The sequence below is a fragment of the Dermacentor albipictus genome, chromosome 8, assembly GCF_038994185.2.
Source record: "Dermacentor albipictus isolate Rhodes 1998 colony chromosome 8, USDA_Dalb.pri_finalv2, whole genome shotgun sequence".
NCBI lineage: Eukaryota > Metazoa > Arthropoda > Arachnida > Ixodida > Ixodidae > Dermacentor > Dermacentor albipictus.
In genome coordinates this window covers 63174949-63191672 of record NC_091828.1, presented here as the reverse complement: position 1 = coordinate 63191672, position 16724 = coordinate 63174949, and the positions used below count along the sequence as shown (strand labels likewise).

General features: G+C 45.2%; 1 protein-coding gene across 4 annotated transcripts in view; it reads left to right on the top strand.

Annotated features, from left to right (window-relative positions):
• The window catches only part of LOC135921777 (uncharacterized), a 70281-nt gene that overhangs the window by 10838 nt on the left and 42719 nt on the right, over nt 1–16724 (top strand). For 2 of the 4 annotated variants that reach the window (XM_065456082.2, XM_065456081.2), the window contains 4 exons: nt 4658–4764; nt 9348–9496; nt 14242–14287; nt 16023–16260. In XM_065456082.2, coding sequence (XP_065312154.1) covers nt 4658–4764; nt 9348–9496; nt 14242–14287; nt 16023–16260 — 540 coding nt within the window. The remainder of the gene's footprint in view (nt 1–4657; nt 4765–9347; nt 9497–14241; nt 14288–16022; nt 16261–16724) is intronic. The other 2 variants (XM_065456084.2, XM_065456083.2) reach the window with 1 other exon arrangement.

The following is a 16724-nucleotide window of genomic DNA, read 5'->3' as shown; positions in this document are numbered from 1 at the left end:
ATTTGCCTTGCCAACGTTTATTGTCTCGGCGACCATCACGTGGCAGCTTTATCAACCGATGTTTCTTGCGAGCTTAGCAGGCCCATCGTGCCAGCCTCGGCCGCCGATACCAAGATACAGGAAATGGTTGCGACGGACCTGTCTTCTGCGCAGACTGAAGACCTTTACCAAGCATTATCGTCCTACAGAGATATTTTTAACTTCGACGATCGCCCTTTAGGCCAGACACTCGCGGTCAAGCATCGGATTCTTACTGGCCATGCTACTCCTATTCACTGATGACCATATCGAGTTTCTGGGTCGGAACACCAAGTAATTCAAAGCGAAGTGAACAAAATGCTAGACAAAAACATCATTGAGCCTTCTTCGAGTCCCTGGGTGTCACCTGTAGTGTCGCTTAAGAAGAAGGATGGCACGTGGTGCTTCTGTGTAGACTTCCGTCATCTGAGCAACATTACTAAGAAGGACGTCTACCCATTCCCACGTGTAAACAATGCCCTTGACTGCCTCCACGGTTCAAGCTATTTCCCTTCTATTGACCTTCGTTCTGGATACTGGCAGATTGCTGTTGAAGACATGGACAGAGAAAAAACCGCGATCATCACACCTGATGGCCTATACAAATTTAAAGTATTGCCGTTTGGATTATGCAACGCCCCTGCCACCTTTGAGCGTATGATGGACTGCTTGCTCCGAGGTTTCAAATGGTCCACATGTCTCTGTTACCTCGACGACGTCATCGTCTTCTCGCCCACGTTCGACGCTCACCTTGAGTGTCTAACAGCTATACTTGATGTATTTCGAAAGGCAAAGCTGCAACTTAACTCGCCCAAATGTCGTTTCGGCCGCCGCAAAATTACTGTTCTGGGCCACCTCGTTGACCCTTCCGGAATACAGCTTGATCCCGACAAAGTTCGCGCTGTCCGAGACTTTCCGGTTCCGAAGACATCCGCAGACGTTCGAAGTTTTGCAGGGCTGTGCTCGTAATTTCGTCGTTTTATTCAAGATTGTGCGGCAATTGCTCGATCCCTCACTAATCTTTTGAAGGTAGGCGTACAATTTTCCTGGGGTACTGCTGAAGCCACCGCCTTCTCTCGTCTCGTTACTTTTCTGTACTCACCACCCATGCTCGCCCACTTCGACCCTGATGCCCCTACAGAATTGCGTACAGATGCCAGCGGTCATGGATTAGGTGCCGTCTTAGCCCAGCATCAGCGCGGCCAGGATTGCGTTATTGCTTATGCGAGCCGCCTCCTCACACCATCGGAGCGCTACTGTTACATTACAGAACGCGAATGCCTTGCTGTACTCTGGATGGTTTCGAAGTTCCGTCCTTATCTTTACAGTCGCCCCTTTTCCGTAGTCACTCACCATCATGCTCAATGCTGGCTCTCATCGCTAAGAGATCCTACAGGCCGGCTTGGTCGATGGGCTTTGAGGCTACAAGAATTTTCATATTCCGTGGTCTACAAGTCTGGCCGCCTGCACCAAGACGCTGACAGCTTGTCGCGTTACCCAGTTGACGACCCTGACTGCTCCAATATTACCAGTGCTGCTTGCGTATTCTCTGTGTCGCAGCTGCTTCATTTCGCCGACGAACAACGTCGTGACGCCTACATCAGACCACCCATTGACCGTTTTGAACACTCTCCGGCCGACGCCACACTATACCTCATCGTACTCCATGACGGTGCTCTGTACCGTTGTAACCTTCATCCTAAAGGCTCTGAGTTCCTACTTGTCATACCTAAACATCTCCGCTCAACCGTTCTAGAAGAGCTTCATGACGCACCAACGGCCGGACACCTCGGCGTATCTCGAACCTATGACCATGTACGTCTCCGTTTTTTCTGGCCGGCCCTTGCCAGTTCCGTACGACGTTACGTCACCGCTTGTGAACTTTGCCAACGACGCAAGAAGCCTTCCCAGCCCCCTGCTGGTTACCTGCAGCCGCTCGATACCCCTGCCGAGCCCTTCCATCGTGTCGGCTTAGACCTTCTCAGACCATTTCTGGAAACTACATCAGGAAACAATTGGTTGCAGTCGCGGTGGACTACGCGACCCGCTACGCCATAACCCGCGCTCTTCAGACCAGTTGCGCAACTGATGTTGCGGACTTCCTCCTGCGTGATATCATTTTGATTCATGGTGCTCCGCTTCAATTGCTTACAGACCATGGCCGTATGTTCTTAGCCAAAGTCATTGACGACATCATGCGTGCCTGCTCAATACAGCATAAATTTACCACTTTCTACCACCCTCAAACGAACGGCCTCAATGGGCATTTGAACCGCACCCTTGCAAACATGCTATCCAAATACGTTTCAGACCACCACCGTGACTGGGACCAGGCCCTACCTTACATCACCTTTGCGTACAACCCTTCCCGTCTCGACACTGCTGGCTTTTCTCCTTTTTACCTCTTGTATGGCCGTGAACCGACGCTACCACTGGACACTGTGCTTCCGTCCACCACTGCATCAACAAGCGCTTATGCCCGTGATGCTTTCGCCCATGGTCACCAAGTTCGCCAACTTGCCCGCGCTCGTCTACAAGTCTCTCAAGACAGACAAAAGCTACGCTAGGACCTCCGTCACCGTGCTGTCAATTTTGTGCCCGGCACCCTCGTGTTGCTTTGGTCACCATCGCGTAAAGTTGGCCTTTGTAAAAAACTGCTTTCCTGCTACACGGGCCCATATCGCGTGCTTCACCAAGTGACCGATGTCACCGACGAAATCGTTCTAGCCACGCCCACTACGTCCTCTGCTGGGAGAACCAGTGACATTGTCCACGTCGCCCGACTCAAACCCTACAACTCTCCACGCCCCTTGGATATTTACCAGCACCGTGACGTCGCTTTTGCCGCCAGGGGGTAGTATTACGATATCATCGAGCGATGCTCAAGGGACAGGCCGCCGCGAGAACGATGACGAAGTGGGTCTGTGCCCTTGGCGCGAATAAATGTCGGGCTGGTGCTCTGGCTCCAGTCCAGTGTATAAAGCCTGTAACTAGCCGCTTTCGTTTGTGTCTTTCTACACGTAACAATATGAATATTAAACATCGTGCCCTTGGTCAACCCCCTCTTTCTCGTTGTTAATTTTTGTTGTTGTCACTTTTAGTGAGAAATTCTCAGATATCGCCCATCCCTGCATAACGAACGCTTTGACAGTACCGACACATGTTGTTGCTGTCGTTGAGCGCCCGTGGCTGCATGCACGGGCAGTACTCTAAATTTGAGCATGTAGAGATTGGTCTGACTAACCGCGCGGATGGAATACAAACCTAAACGAATATGAATTAACTTGAACAGAATGAGAACGGTTACCCACGCAACTGCTGTAAGAGAACTCGACGGTAAGTTCATTTCTAATAAAGCAACGTAGCTTAAAGAATCTCATGACGTGGAAACCGAACATATCATGATACCAAAATTGAAAGGATCGAAATTAACAAACATTTTCACAATCCTTTTGCGCAAGAAACGAGAAATAGTTGGCTCATGGTGCACTTTAAACGAGTGTACAATCGTGAACATGCGAAGAGTTATGCGATGGCAAATCTCTTCGCGAACGTGACACGCGTTAAAACCTGCAGTGTTTTACATGTACTGTCACACAAACAGGAGCTGCGGCCCTCCACACATAAAGCCAACCATAGCTTGAACTATTCTCTACACAGGTTAATTGGAGGCGGTACTTCACATCATTTTGAGATGCAAGGTAACAGAGGCCTTGTACTCAATAACCTCGGTCAAACCTCACAAGTTGCCTGACTGCCTTTTTGTGTGCTGTCAATGGCCAGCGCATCTCCACCTTTTTGTCTTTTTTTTTTTTTACGTTGGCGTCCTCCTATAAGTTCATGTCCCCACAGAACTCACGTCGTTTAATTTTTGTGAGCTCCTACGGGTGCTCACTTTTGCAATGCACAATTTTTATGAATAAATCATTCAGCACGGGTGGCGCCAACTGACAATTGAATGTGCATGCTATTGAAACTACTCGCATTGCACATGTGGAGGTCAACAGTGAATCTGCAGTACCTTTACTGAGCTTTCCTCGTAAAGCAGAGTGAGATGGCGTCATAAATGATCCCCTTGGCTAGACTGCTAACTTCTCTGTAACGCTTGTGACAGCGATTGTTGATACTGTGCGAGTCAGTTGCAAATAGCACGATTGCCCCATGGCAAGGCATTAAATGTCATCCACACATCTCATTTTTCTCCATCTTCTGCTTTCTCTGTGTATCTTGATCTGTAACGCCTGTGTTGTGCCCACTCTCCTGTCCTCGTTTTTTCGGTGTGCAGACATGCCGATTCTTAATCGCCAACTCTCCCGAGCTTCCATTTTTATCAAAAACATGCATATTTCTTTTTCCTATCGCCTAGTCATATCTAGCTTAACAAGTGGTGATCAGCTTACGGAAGCACCCATCACTTTTGATCAAGTGTTTATGCAGTGTCTCGCTCACCTCTCGAGTGACTTTGAAATATCTCCTTTGGTCAGCGATATTTCTTAAGTAAAATAATATCTCGCACCATGAACAAAGCCTAATGGTGTTCAACTAAAAAAAAACATTATTCTCTCCTGCAATATATCCCATAGAATTATTGGTGAGAACGGTAATATCAAGCCTATATGTTTCATCTTTTACTCCGCAGTGACATCGGAAGCGATAAGCCTTGGAAAGTGCTTCTCCTCACTTGCGTTCTGCTGCTCTTTTGCTCTGGGCTGATCGTAATGTTCATGGGCACTCTGACAACGGCCAGTAAGCAAAAGAGTATTTCTGTTCAGCGTAACAATGATTTTCTTTTCGTAGCTTTTATTTCAAATCAAAATAATTATCTAGCCTTTATAAAACCAATTTGCGGGGTTTGTGTTTGCATTTGTTATCAGGTGAAACCAAAATAAAGCTGCATTGAATGGGAAGTTCGCTTGCAATGTAAGCTTTTACCAGCACATTGTGTCCCACATGTACCAGTAGATGGTCTCCCTCGTCGCTTAGCTAAGGTTCCTAATATTAATGAACTGCGGAAATCTACTTCATTTGACCAGGCTTACAAGCTCATAGGTATTTTGGTCCACTTTTGGAGAACCACCGCGCTCAAAACAGATGACTTGAGCACCATGACACTTGAATTAAGTTCGGGGGTTCCCCCTACCAAAAGCACGATTTGATGATGGGGCACGCTGTAGTGGCCCCCACAACGGTGTGCCCCATAATCAAATCGTGGATAAATTTTGACCTCCAGGGGATCTTTAACCTGCCCAGAATGCAATGGCCACGGGTGTTTTTGCATTTGGTGTTTTTGCACACAATGACCGCTAAGCCACCGCGATTGATTGTGCACCATGAAGGTTGCCGGACGAACACGTGTACAAAATTAATGTATTGAGGGGAATTTCATTGGCTATACTGGGAAACCTCTGTTGAATAATGAAGGGCCAACTGCGTTCTCAAACTATAACGGCTCGCTGCAACAGGCACGGAGAAAAACTGATGGCTAACATTAGTCAAGCCATCCTCCAAAGCAATGAGTGAAGGTTTTTTAAACAAACGGCATTCAGCATAGGGTCAGAAGGCTATAAAGTAGATCATCAGGTAATTGCTGGATATGAAACAAAAATTTTAAATTGGGTAATCGGCATCGTTTAGTCGATTTTCTTGTCGAAGAACCAGATTTGTACATATGTGGCAGCTGGCCGAAGATCTGCTTTTTTTTGTGTGTGTAGAATTTTCTGCAGCAACAAAAAAACATTGTATTTTGATAAACTCTTGTTGCCACGCCAGCGGACGCCTTCTTGGGTTCTCTTGGATTTACATTACAGCTCTCTTGGGTTTACAATCAACAGAGCCAGAGAAGTGGGAGGGCAAATTTAGGAAAGGCTGGGAGATACACCAAGCGTGCATTCAGTATGCTAACCTACACACTGGGTGCAGGAAAATGGGGAATAAAATATATTAAAAGAAGAAAGGAAAGAATAGGAATGGAATAGAAATTAATACTGCGTGTATGTGGAGGGATGCACAGGAGGACTACAAACAAAAGCACAGGGTGGTGCAGTTCAAGAACTGCACTGGTGCGCGAACAACATTTTCCTCCAAGGGCGAGTGTTGGCTTTGACTCAGAAAAGAAATATATAGAATTTTACATTATACAACATTTTTAGCAGTCGCCTGTTGCATAAAACATATTTCTAATGCATGAACTCAATAGTTCTAGGAGGCACATTACATGCATCATGGATGCAAGTGCGTATTTGAAGAATGAACAAGATTGCTGTATTTATTTTGAACATCTTACTTTAAGGCACATACCATATTTTACAGTTTAGAGCCAGTGAGGTTGCAAGGCATATTCACTTGGAATGAATTGCGAGCATGGCACTCCAAGATATGAACCGTCAAACTTGCTGTAAAAATCTAGTTGTAGACAAATCGCGGTTTTATGCATACAGGCTTGAAATTAGCTGCAGAGCCATTGTATTTCGTTGCACATTCTGTGGATGATTACCTCGAGGTTGCTGTCATTCTGAGCACTCGTTCCAAGTAGTTACGCTTTGGGAACTCACCTGTTACTATTTCATGCTGGAACGTAAAAAAAGACTTAATCAGTGAAAAAATTTTTCCTTGTCTATTGTCCATTTTGATTTCTTGTTCATATATTGTCCCCGTCATTAATTCAGCCTAATGACTGCAAGCTACCAGTTGGGTTACAACGTATTCTTCACATAACTTTATTATTTGACCTGCAGACATACACGATGCGTTAGAAACCCCAGTAATGTTGCCTAGCGTCGATGAAGCCCACATCCAAAATTGACTTGCTCCGTGCGGTTATAGACAGCCCAAACAGGTAACATAAAATCCGTAGACACGTAAGCGCTGCAGAGCGGTACCTGGACTGATCAACTCCTCGCAGGCAAGGCAGCTCGTTGAGACGCATCGCTAACGGTGTCTGGATCCGTGACGTCATGTACCTTGCCCGATCGCCATAGAATCTAATAAGGACGCTGTCGAGTTACCCGCGCGCATTTTGACGTTACCGCTTTCGTTACGCCGAACGTAGCAATGAAAATCTTGGTCCAAGTAGCGTGACGTCATAAAGTAGAGTACGTAGGCTTGCTATGTAGATGACGCTAGTATAGCACAGTCGGTAAGACCTTCAGCCCACTTCTGAGCGTGGGGTCATGGCGTTCTAAACTCATTACCACCGTTTTAGAGAGCAGCCCTTAGGCGGCCGTACCTGCGTTGAGCGTCGGTGTCCATAGGCGTACCTCGGCGTCCCTTGTAACCGAGTGAATGAGCACCGCGAAAGATGAAACAGCGAACGCAGAGCGCAGCGGCAGATGAATGACGGCGAGATCCAGGAGAGCGCGAGGAAGAAAGCGGAGGAGGAGAGAGTGGCTAAATAGTGAGGAGGAAAGCCGAGTACCGCACGAAACATGCTCAGTCGTTGCTGCCAGGCATGAGGTGAGCCCTATGGCAACGAAGCACTGGTGTGGACTTCGGAGCCATCGCGCATGCGCTACTTCGCCTGCGCCTCCACCGCTCGAGAATCTGCTCCACACCAGGTTCGCGCTTTCTTTCTGAGCAATGAGCGACTCAACCATGGGAATGCTTCGTCTGCCACTACCGCTAGACGAGCTGCCCGAGCAGAGGCTAAACGCCACCGTCGAGAAGCACCTATCTTTCGCAATCAAATTCTTTGTCACAATACATCGATAAGTCAAAACACCAAACGGCTTTCCTCAAAACGTGCATTAGGCACCATCGTGCTCACTGTTGAATGATCTTTTTTGTTATAGCGATTCGCGGGGCGCCGTTAGAATGCAAGCGAGAGCTAGCGCGCACAAGGAACGCGCGTCGATAGCACAAACATCCGGGACCTACTGTGACGTGGCGTCATGGTGGTACCCTCTCCCCTCACGCAACACCTGGCGCGCTAAGACTCATCAGGTGTACGCTTCCACCTGCCCTTCACCGCCGAGGCGTGCTTGTGTCGTGGCCTCCCAGCCAAGCGGAATTTACTTTTCGCTTTTGGCTTGTCCAGATGACAGACGCCTACATTTTTTCGATAAATGGGCTATCTGACGCTTTCGGAAATAGAGAATGCTCTTGAGAATGCTTTTAAAATTGAGAATGCTTTCAAAATTGAGAATCCTCGACATGTGAAAGCTACTGTCCACTGGAGGCAGGCGCATGGTCATACCCAGAACATTGACCTCATTGTTGTCCGTTCTCATTGCCGGAAAATCAATCTTCCAATTCGACACGCCTGTACTCATTTCACAGCGAATCTTCTACTTTCTTTGCAATGTTTTCTAGGTAGAGGTGTTCTCTTTCCGGTGACTGCGGATCGGAGGGTGCCTTACAGCAATCATCAGTTGCGCTTGTGGGATAACCATGGGGTGACGAAAACTCTTTGAAATTCTCCGGTCCTGCGTCGGCAGCGAATGGCCGCCAGCTACTTTGAACGTTCATTTCACCCGCCGTGGTTGCTTAGGGGCTATGGTGTTGGGCTGCTAAGCACGAGGTCGCGGAATTGAATCCCGGCCTCGGCAGCCGCATTTCTATGGGAGCAAAATGCGAAAGCACCCGTGTACTTAGATTTCGGTGCACGTTAAAGAACCCCAGGTAGTCAAAGGTTCCGGAGTCCCCCAGTGTGGCGGGCCTCATAATGAGAATGTGCATTTGGCACGGAAAACCCCATAATTTCAAATTCAATTTATACCCTCCCTAAGACGAACACAGTCTTCAGAGGGTACGTATTGGGGTGAAGATAGGACATGAGCAACCTAAACAATGTGAAAAATTTATCATGGGCCACGCCACGCCAGTAAGAGTGAAAGTATTCGTTTCATCACTTTTCCAATTGGCTTGCAGTGCATTACGCCCATGTGAATTTTTATCTGAAGCTTGGTTGCAACAGCGCAGCTCATTCAGAGATTCCTGTCCTTTCTGCTCAGCATAACAAGCAGAAAGGTCCTGCCGAATGTGTCAGTCTTTTATAAAGTGATTAGTAATGCACTGTTAATTTAATGGAACGCATGCATACGTCAGCGACGATATTACGTCTTAAGGTATTGAGAAGGCTGTTGAAGCACTTGATTACATTTTTCTGCCAGCAATATTGAAAATGAAGAGGTTATGTTTTCGATCTTTATTTCTGAGGAGCAACTTAGCTTCTAGTCATATTTTTACTAGGCATTCTGGAATGCATCCAACATATGTGCATAACGAGAAACGGCCTCTTGTGGGAAGGTGGTCCTACGTATACGAAAAACCTATCGTGAATACGGTTAAGTACTCTTGTCTATACATTTTCTTTTTCAATTTTTCTTACTTAGCCACCGATGAAGACGCTACTGGCACCGGCGACGGCGATGACAGCACTGCTGTCGCTCACGTTATATACAGAACACCGAGCCGCCCTGAAGCCCGAGGTACGCGAAGTAGATCTGGTGCAAGCTCAAGAACCATCTGGACAGCGACACCAGTACGTCCATTAGAAAAGTGATTGTCAAGCTTCACGCGGGTTCCTAACCTAAAAAGAAAAAAAGAATGTACGTTCATTACCAGCCAGACACACGTCTGCGGTTTTAGAGCCAAGTATCTAAATATTGGCCAAATGTGAAATCTTGCACTAAAATTAGGCTTTCAAATATGTTCAATAGTATCTTCACTGAGCCGCGATAATACCGCGATCCGCGGCTCTTCAGCGGTACAATTCACATTGTGTACTTTCTGGGACATTTGATTCAAGACATTATAAACGAAGACCAATAAACTATTTCGTTTATGTATAGAGAGATAACATTTGCCGCATGGACTATCCTTCATTTCATTCATTTCATTCATTCATTTCATTTGGAAGATCCCACTTCATGGAAGTTCGCCGTACTTGAGCGGCATTGGATAGACTTAGTGACCTGGGATATTGTTGGTGCCGACCACCGGTATGATACCGTGCACAGTCGTCATGCCCACTTCGAACTAGCCAGTTATGGTGTACAGGCACCCGATTTGATGATGTCCCCCCTCATCCCTTTCCCCCAAGTGACTGACCATAAATATTATAGGCGTCATATCCAGAGAGCAGTCAGTGGAGCGTAATCTCTGCTTTGATACAAACGGCACAAAATTCTTATACGTCGTTGTAGGCAAATTACGCACAGCTGCGACAGCGGTAAGCTTGTGGCGAAAGAGATATCGAACAACGAAGGTGCATTCTATAAATAGGAGACGCATTGTAATTGAGAGTCCCAGAGATAACTAATACACAGGTGGGGCACTCTTCTGACGTTGTAACAATTCTGTCGTTTGGCCACCATTGTTCATTTATTAGTTTTGTTACAATTGACCAGTCATTTTAATCATTAGGCTAATGTGTTAGGAAATGGACCGTAGAAGTTAATTGTGAAAAATTCACTTACATGAAAAAAGGGCGTTTTTTTATTATGCCATTAGGAACAAAATTCTGCTTAAGAAGACTTCTTCCATGTACTTAGGAGTAACAAAAACGAAATAACTAAATAGGCGTACACTTGTAGGAAATATCTGTTTCACAGTATAGCAGAAATAGTAACTTCATAGGAAGAAATTACCAACGCGACGTGAGCAGCTATGTTTATGGTGTATTGGGCTTGCATTCGTTTGATCCTAGATTAAGGTAGTACACTTTGTAGCCAATATGAAAAAGTGCACAATCGCATTTGGAAAAGATTCCCCGAATATCGATACGCTTTTATGTGGGAAATTTAGGCGCAGTGGCTCGATAACAAGTATGTAAAGGCATGTAATTTACAGCTACTAACAGTTAGAGGCCCGAAGTGTCGACTCCCTATGTATTTCTTTTTCATTTATTTAAAAAACCCTAAATGTATAAACAAAAACACTTGCATAAAGCAGTAGTTGCCCGTACTAGGTTATGCGAGCCCGTACTAGTTTATTGAATCATTCTGCATTTTTCTTTTTTTCTGAGTCTATAAGCGTGGGTTACATTACAGGATAATGATGCCCAGAAAAGCGATTTCAAACACTGCCCAGATATTACGATAAATGTGCTCTCCTTTGTTGGCTTGCCAGCGTGAAATCTGGTTGTATTTGTGTAAATTTCATTCGTTGCAACCTCCATGCAACGAATATGTCAAGAGGGCATGATGAACACAAAATATAAATCCAGACCCTAATGTCGTAAAATGCCTGTCATGTAGGTCATGAAACAGGAGTACGGTACGAAAAAAAATAATATATTCCTTCCACAAGACGGATAAACAGTGCTGCCAACGAACGCGTTTTATTTTTTGATTTGAGGTCTCCTATATTTGTACTGTGGCACTGATTGAACCCAATCTGCAGTAAATTATCTCGGTCAAGCAGTGGAGAAAACGCTGAAGGCATTAAAGGGAATTTACATACTCCTGAAATCCTGTATGAAACATAATTTAGAACTTACAAGGCACTGATCGCACACTCTGCAACAAAAAATGCAAAAGCTGTAGGCTGATCCAAAATAGGTTTATAAACAGAAGCCTCAGCATACAGTACTTCATCTTATGAAGTTAGAACTCATCCTTTAAGATATCAAAAATGTGATTTTCTTTTATCGCGCTGGTAGGGACTCTGCCCTACTGCGGGTACGGCGGAGTCTAAGTGCTTCGGCGGCTCGTAGTTTTGTGCGTGCTGTCTATTCTTCGCGCTCACTTTTCATGAGAGCGATACACAGCTGGAATCTTACTTCGCTCACTGCTGCTGCCGCATTACCTCCCACCTACGTTTTGACCGCGACTTTCCGTAGTCATCGAGTCAGATAGGTTCATGCTTGCTTGTGTACGCTGGACAACATGGTTTTTAATTTAGTTGGTGAGCCTATGTTTACAAGTGTATACGGCCGGTAAAACTACTATCCTTAATTGTATAGCTGTCCACTATTTTGCTATCGCAATGGATGCTTCGCTTTTCGGGTGAAACTGTTTTTTTTTTCAGCAAATAATTGCGAACTCTAAAATCACTGTAGCGACGGACGCTAGTTTGTTAGTTTGTTCCGGTCTGTGATGACCGTCGCGCGTGACGGCCGAACGATATCTGTCTAACGCGATGTTGCACACGATCGGTTCACGCTGCTACATTGGAATCCCACCAAATCCTCAAGTGACGAAGTTTCCGCCGTTTCGCGAACTTTGCGAGTTGCACGTGGGTACCCAACGTCGACGCTCATTTTCTTTTAGTCGCTTCGCTATGGGACGATATAGAAGATACCCCGCTTGTTCCAAAGCTGAAGGCCGGTGACAGTGGGCACGCAGTCAGTGGTGAAGTGAGTAAGATACCGGAATCAGGGACGTCAGTATTGACACTGTCTAAGAATAGATCGGGTTCATCAATAAATTATTTATTTCTTATTATGTCTAGGGTAAGATAATGTCGACTAATGAAGGGCGTTTGACGTTCCTACTTGTGGGAAAGCCTGTGAAACGGAAACGCTGTTTCGAAGTAAGATTTTCGTCGAGATTACAGTCGGTGGTTTCAATATCTCAAATCACAACTTCATTTTTTTGAATTCTTTGGGTCCTAGAAGCATCTCGGCGTAGATTACCTCCTTGCAGTTATCGCACACTGCTCTCATGTTCGCTTCCATTTTTTTGCAAAAGTGAGTACATGCATTATGGGAGTAGATGCGTTACAACAAAAGAACAGCACTGCAAATAGTGTCAGTAAGAAAGTATCCATAGTTTACTGAACAGCTTGTGAACCGCCTTGCTATCGTACGTCAGCTGTACAACTTAATTCAAGGACTTCTCGATGAGAAGGAATTGTTTGTCGAATAGCGTGTTATAATTTTTCAAAGGTGTAGTTTGCAGGAGTTTCGAAAACGCGGTAATGCGTATAACTTAGACGGTACGCTTACGCGGTTGCAGGAAATGTTTTAATATATACGCTACCTATTCGCATTCCTACGCTGGCTGCGTTCGTGATGGCCGTGAGTACCTTGAAGTATCTGTACTATACACAGCTACTTGCATTTTGAATGCCTTGGCAGCAAGACCACCAAAAAAAATCCCGTCTGCGATTACCCCAATAGCCTTCAGAAAAGAAACGGTGCAGTCAATCACAAAATGACTCTGTTATGCCACGTGACTTACTAACCAGATGTTTTAGCATGATTTAACACCCATCTAAGTACAGTTATTTCGATGGTCTTTAGCTTCGAAACCGCCCACCAACGCTACGACCAGCTCAATATTTCGCAAACTAATAATGGATTTTCAATGTCCGCATCATTAGAGGTTATATTGAAATTCGAAACGCCGAAGTACTCCCCCTCCTCTACGCCTTCCTAACCAAATGGAAGCTCTCTTTAAACATATAATTTTACAATGCTAATAACTTAACTGCTTTTGTAAAGCACTAATGTGGGATAAACTCCATCTTAGTCTCCCTCCTATTCTTTCGCATAAATATTTCTGGGCGTATTTTTCACGCTAATGGTAACGGTATATTGCTATACTTTCAAATAAGGGTGTGTGTAGTTGAAACTTGAAATTAATTTAATCCTTTGAAGATTGGGCTTGTAATATTTTTTTTTGACCATTTACCATTGGGCAGGTGCTACTGTGATGTGGAACGGCATTCAGTTTCCTTTACCGTGTGCTTATATTTTTCTACGCAACTAATAATATTATAGAAAAGTGATAGTTTCTACCACATTGAAGAGCATCAAGAATAGTATGGCCTCTCACAAATTGTAAGAGGCAGCATCTCGGTTTCTTTTTTGACACCATGTTCCAGATCAAACAAGGAGAAAGTGATCGCCCGATTATCTAAAATCCTGCCGTGTCTACTACGGATGCGGTCACCACTGGTATTACGGATACATTTATCGCATGAGCAGCGCAATCCCATACGTACAACTATTTCAAACCATTGCTCACCCACCAGCTTGTAAATATAGCTTGCCTCTGCTATGTCCACACGAACCACAAGCAGCCCTCGAAAATCACGCCAGCAAGTTTTTGACATCTTGGAGGGTAACCACCGTTTTGTAATTTATTCAAACCAGTCAACAACGCTAATCAGTTTTCAAAACAACGGTATTGTTGAACAAAGCATTTAGGCTCATTTTCTTGAGCTCTAAAGTTTTTTTTTTTCGGAGGATCAGCAAAGCGGAGGCGATGAGCTTTGCCCATTGTGCACTTGCATGTATTTCAGGCATATCGTATCTGAAATCTAAATGCATTTTCGCAGGTGTCAACTCCGGCGGCTATTCTGCCTCCAGGCGCCCATCTCACGCGTGAGTATACGGACGTTGCATAATACTATAGATGCTACAGGAGCGCTACTCCTTGCACACGACACAAACTGCGAGGCAAAGTACCATAAAACGCATCGTAAAGCGGAAGAAAATAATGCTGCGACATGCCGTGTAGAGAACGCTTGGGGCCCCATTTGGTGCTACAATATCTTGAAATAATAGTGCGAAGGAGCGTCCTTGATAGCGTTCAAGAAAGAGCACTGTTTGACGGTCAAAACAGATGCGCATCAACACATACACGAATGTTAGTTTGCTCCAAATGAAATATTCCACACACGTCCTACTTGCGCATACTTTAATCTCATGGTGCTGTAAATTTGAGAATAAGATGTGTGCAAAATACTAAATTCTAAACAGACATTTAAAAAAACACAGCTTACTTAGCGTATCGTGGCGAAAACGAAAAATCCGTTTTCCACTAACTTCTGTGGAGCAACATAAACTACTACTAAAATAGTGCTGGCTGTTCGTGCTCTCGCTACTTTTAAAGTCGAAGCATTCCTTTGTGAATGTTTGCCAATTTGACAGTATCTATCTATGTAGCTAGTTCCCTGCGTCTTGGTGCTCTCATGGTGGTTTGATTAACTCGGTATGTGCCAAAATTGGCATAATATATCAAGAGGGCATGATGAACACTAAATATAAATCCAGACCCTAATGCCGTAAAATGCCTGTCATGTAGGTCATGAAACAGCAGCCCACGTCTTGGTGCTCACATGGTCGGCAGATACCACTGGGCGTTTGTGCGCCTTGCATTATGAATGGCGCCAATCACTCTTCCATTGCAGCTTAAAAATTTTAAATATCAGCAGCGGTTCAACGACCGATATTCCTCTAGCCAATGTGTGAACAAGGAATCCCAAAAGCGATTGTTGCCTTGGGTAAAACAGGTCTCCTTGTCGAAGTGCTGGTTACCACGATATTCCTTGTTCGATGAATAGATATAAAGCAACTACAGTACCCCTCACCAGGCCCCGTTGAAAATTTTGGTTATTCAATGCAAGCCGCAAGGTGCCGTTTGAGAATCGTTTTACGCCAAGAATTTCTGAGAGGCATTCATTATTACAGAAGATAAAAGAAATTAAAATGTCGCATTGCCATGGTGCCAGAAAGTGAGAGTCAATGCCAACGTAGACTCTCTCTAATTCTGCCTGTGCATGCCACAATACATTTTTCACCCTCATATACCGTAGAAAAAAAGGCGGCGTCAAGTATATGTCAAGAGCCCTGCCTTCTTCTTTTGTTTGTCTTCCTATCTTTCCTTTTCTGGGAAGTACATTCCCAGTGGTAGTACGACGCGTTCTGCATGGATGGCTCACAAGGGTCACGTGATATGATGAGTGTAGTGGCAGATACTGCGCCTTTTATACTTGCAATTCTGCGTGTAACCCTGGCTCTCTTGAAGCAACCCTCGCAAGTAAGGAATGGCGCGTGGGCTTCTCTTTGAACTTTCAGCTGTTTTCCTGCCGTGCATCCAATTTATACTTCTTAAAACACGACGGTCATCTCGAGACCTACACTCCGCCCTTATGCGTGGTCCAAACCTGGTGAGGGGCTCTTTAAAAGCTCTCGCCAATGCAAGAACAACAGCACACGTTTGTAGCAAAGGAAGCATTGTTTCTCTAGATGTTTGCAACGTTAGACGTGAAAGAACTTAAATAGACGCTCAAGTGGATGCCTCAAGTCATTCGGTGTTCCATAATCTTCCTCATAGCCATTGTGTACAGGCCACCACAGGCGTACTCTATGATATGCACCGTCGGCTGTCATGGAAAGTACGCAGTGGAATTCCCACCCGACGGCCTGTGCGACTTCATCTTCCTCGACTCCCTCTACGACGGATGCCCAGACCAGTTCGTGCAACGTAGATCGCCCAGTAGCAGCTGGCGGAGGTTCCAAGCATTAGCTTCGTCAGGCATCAAGACACAGTTTGGAATTTCCATCGATACGCTGTGAGTATACGTTGGCCTTCACTTACAGCGAAGCTGTTAGTAGGAGCTCTGTAACGATTTGCGCGTGGCAGCGGAGGCTACCTACATCGACGTACGGCTGGGTTTCTTGTATCAAATGTAATTAGAAAATACGTTTGCATATGACTCTGACCAACTTCTACATCAAAGACAGCGAAACTATGGAACTCTTGCCGCGTTTACGTTTCGAGGCGGGAAGGAGATGGCGCTACCCCTTATAACGCAATACTAAGGCTTCTGATTTCAACAGATTACATTCTTACCGCAGCTGTATACCTGAATCGACGCAGAAAGGGAATGCGTTTCTGCTAACTCCATTGACTGGATCTCTTATTGACCCGTGAACTCGTTTATCTTTTACGGGTGAGCGCTTTTACCGCCCACGAAATGATCTCGCTTAGCGCAGGACGCGTCTACATGTATCGGAAGTTTTTAGAATGTTATCG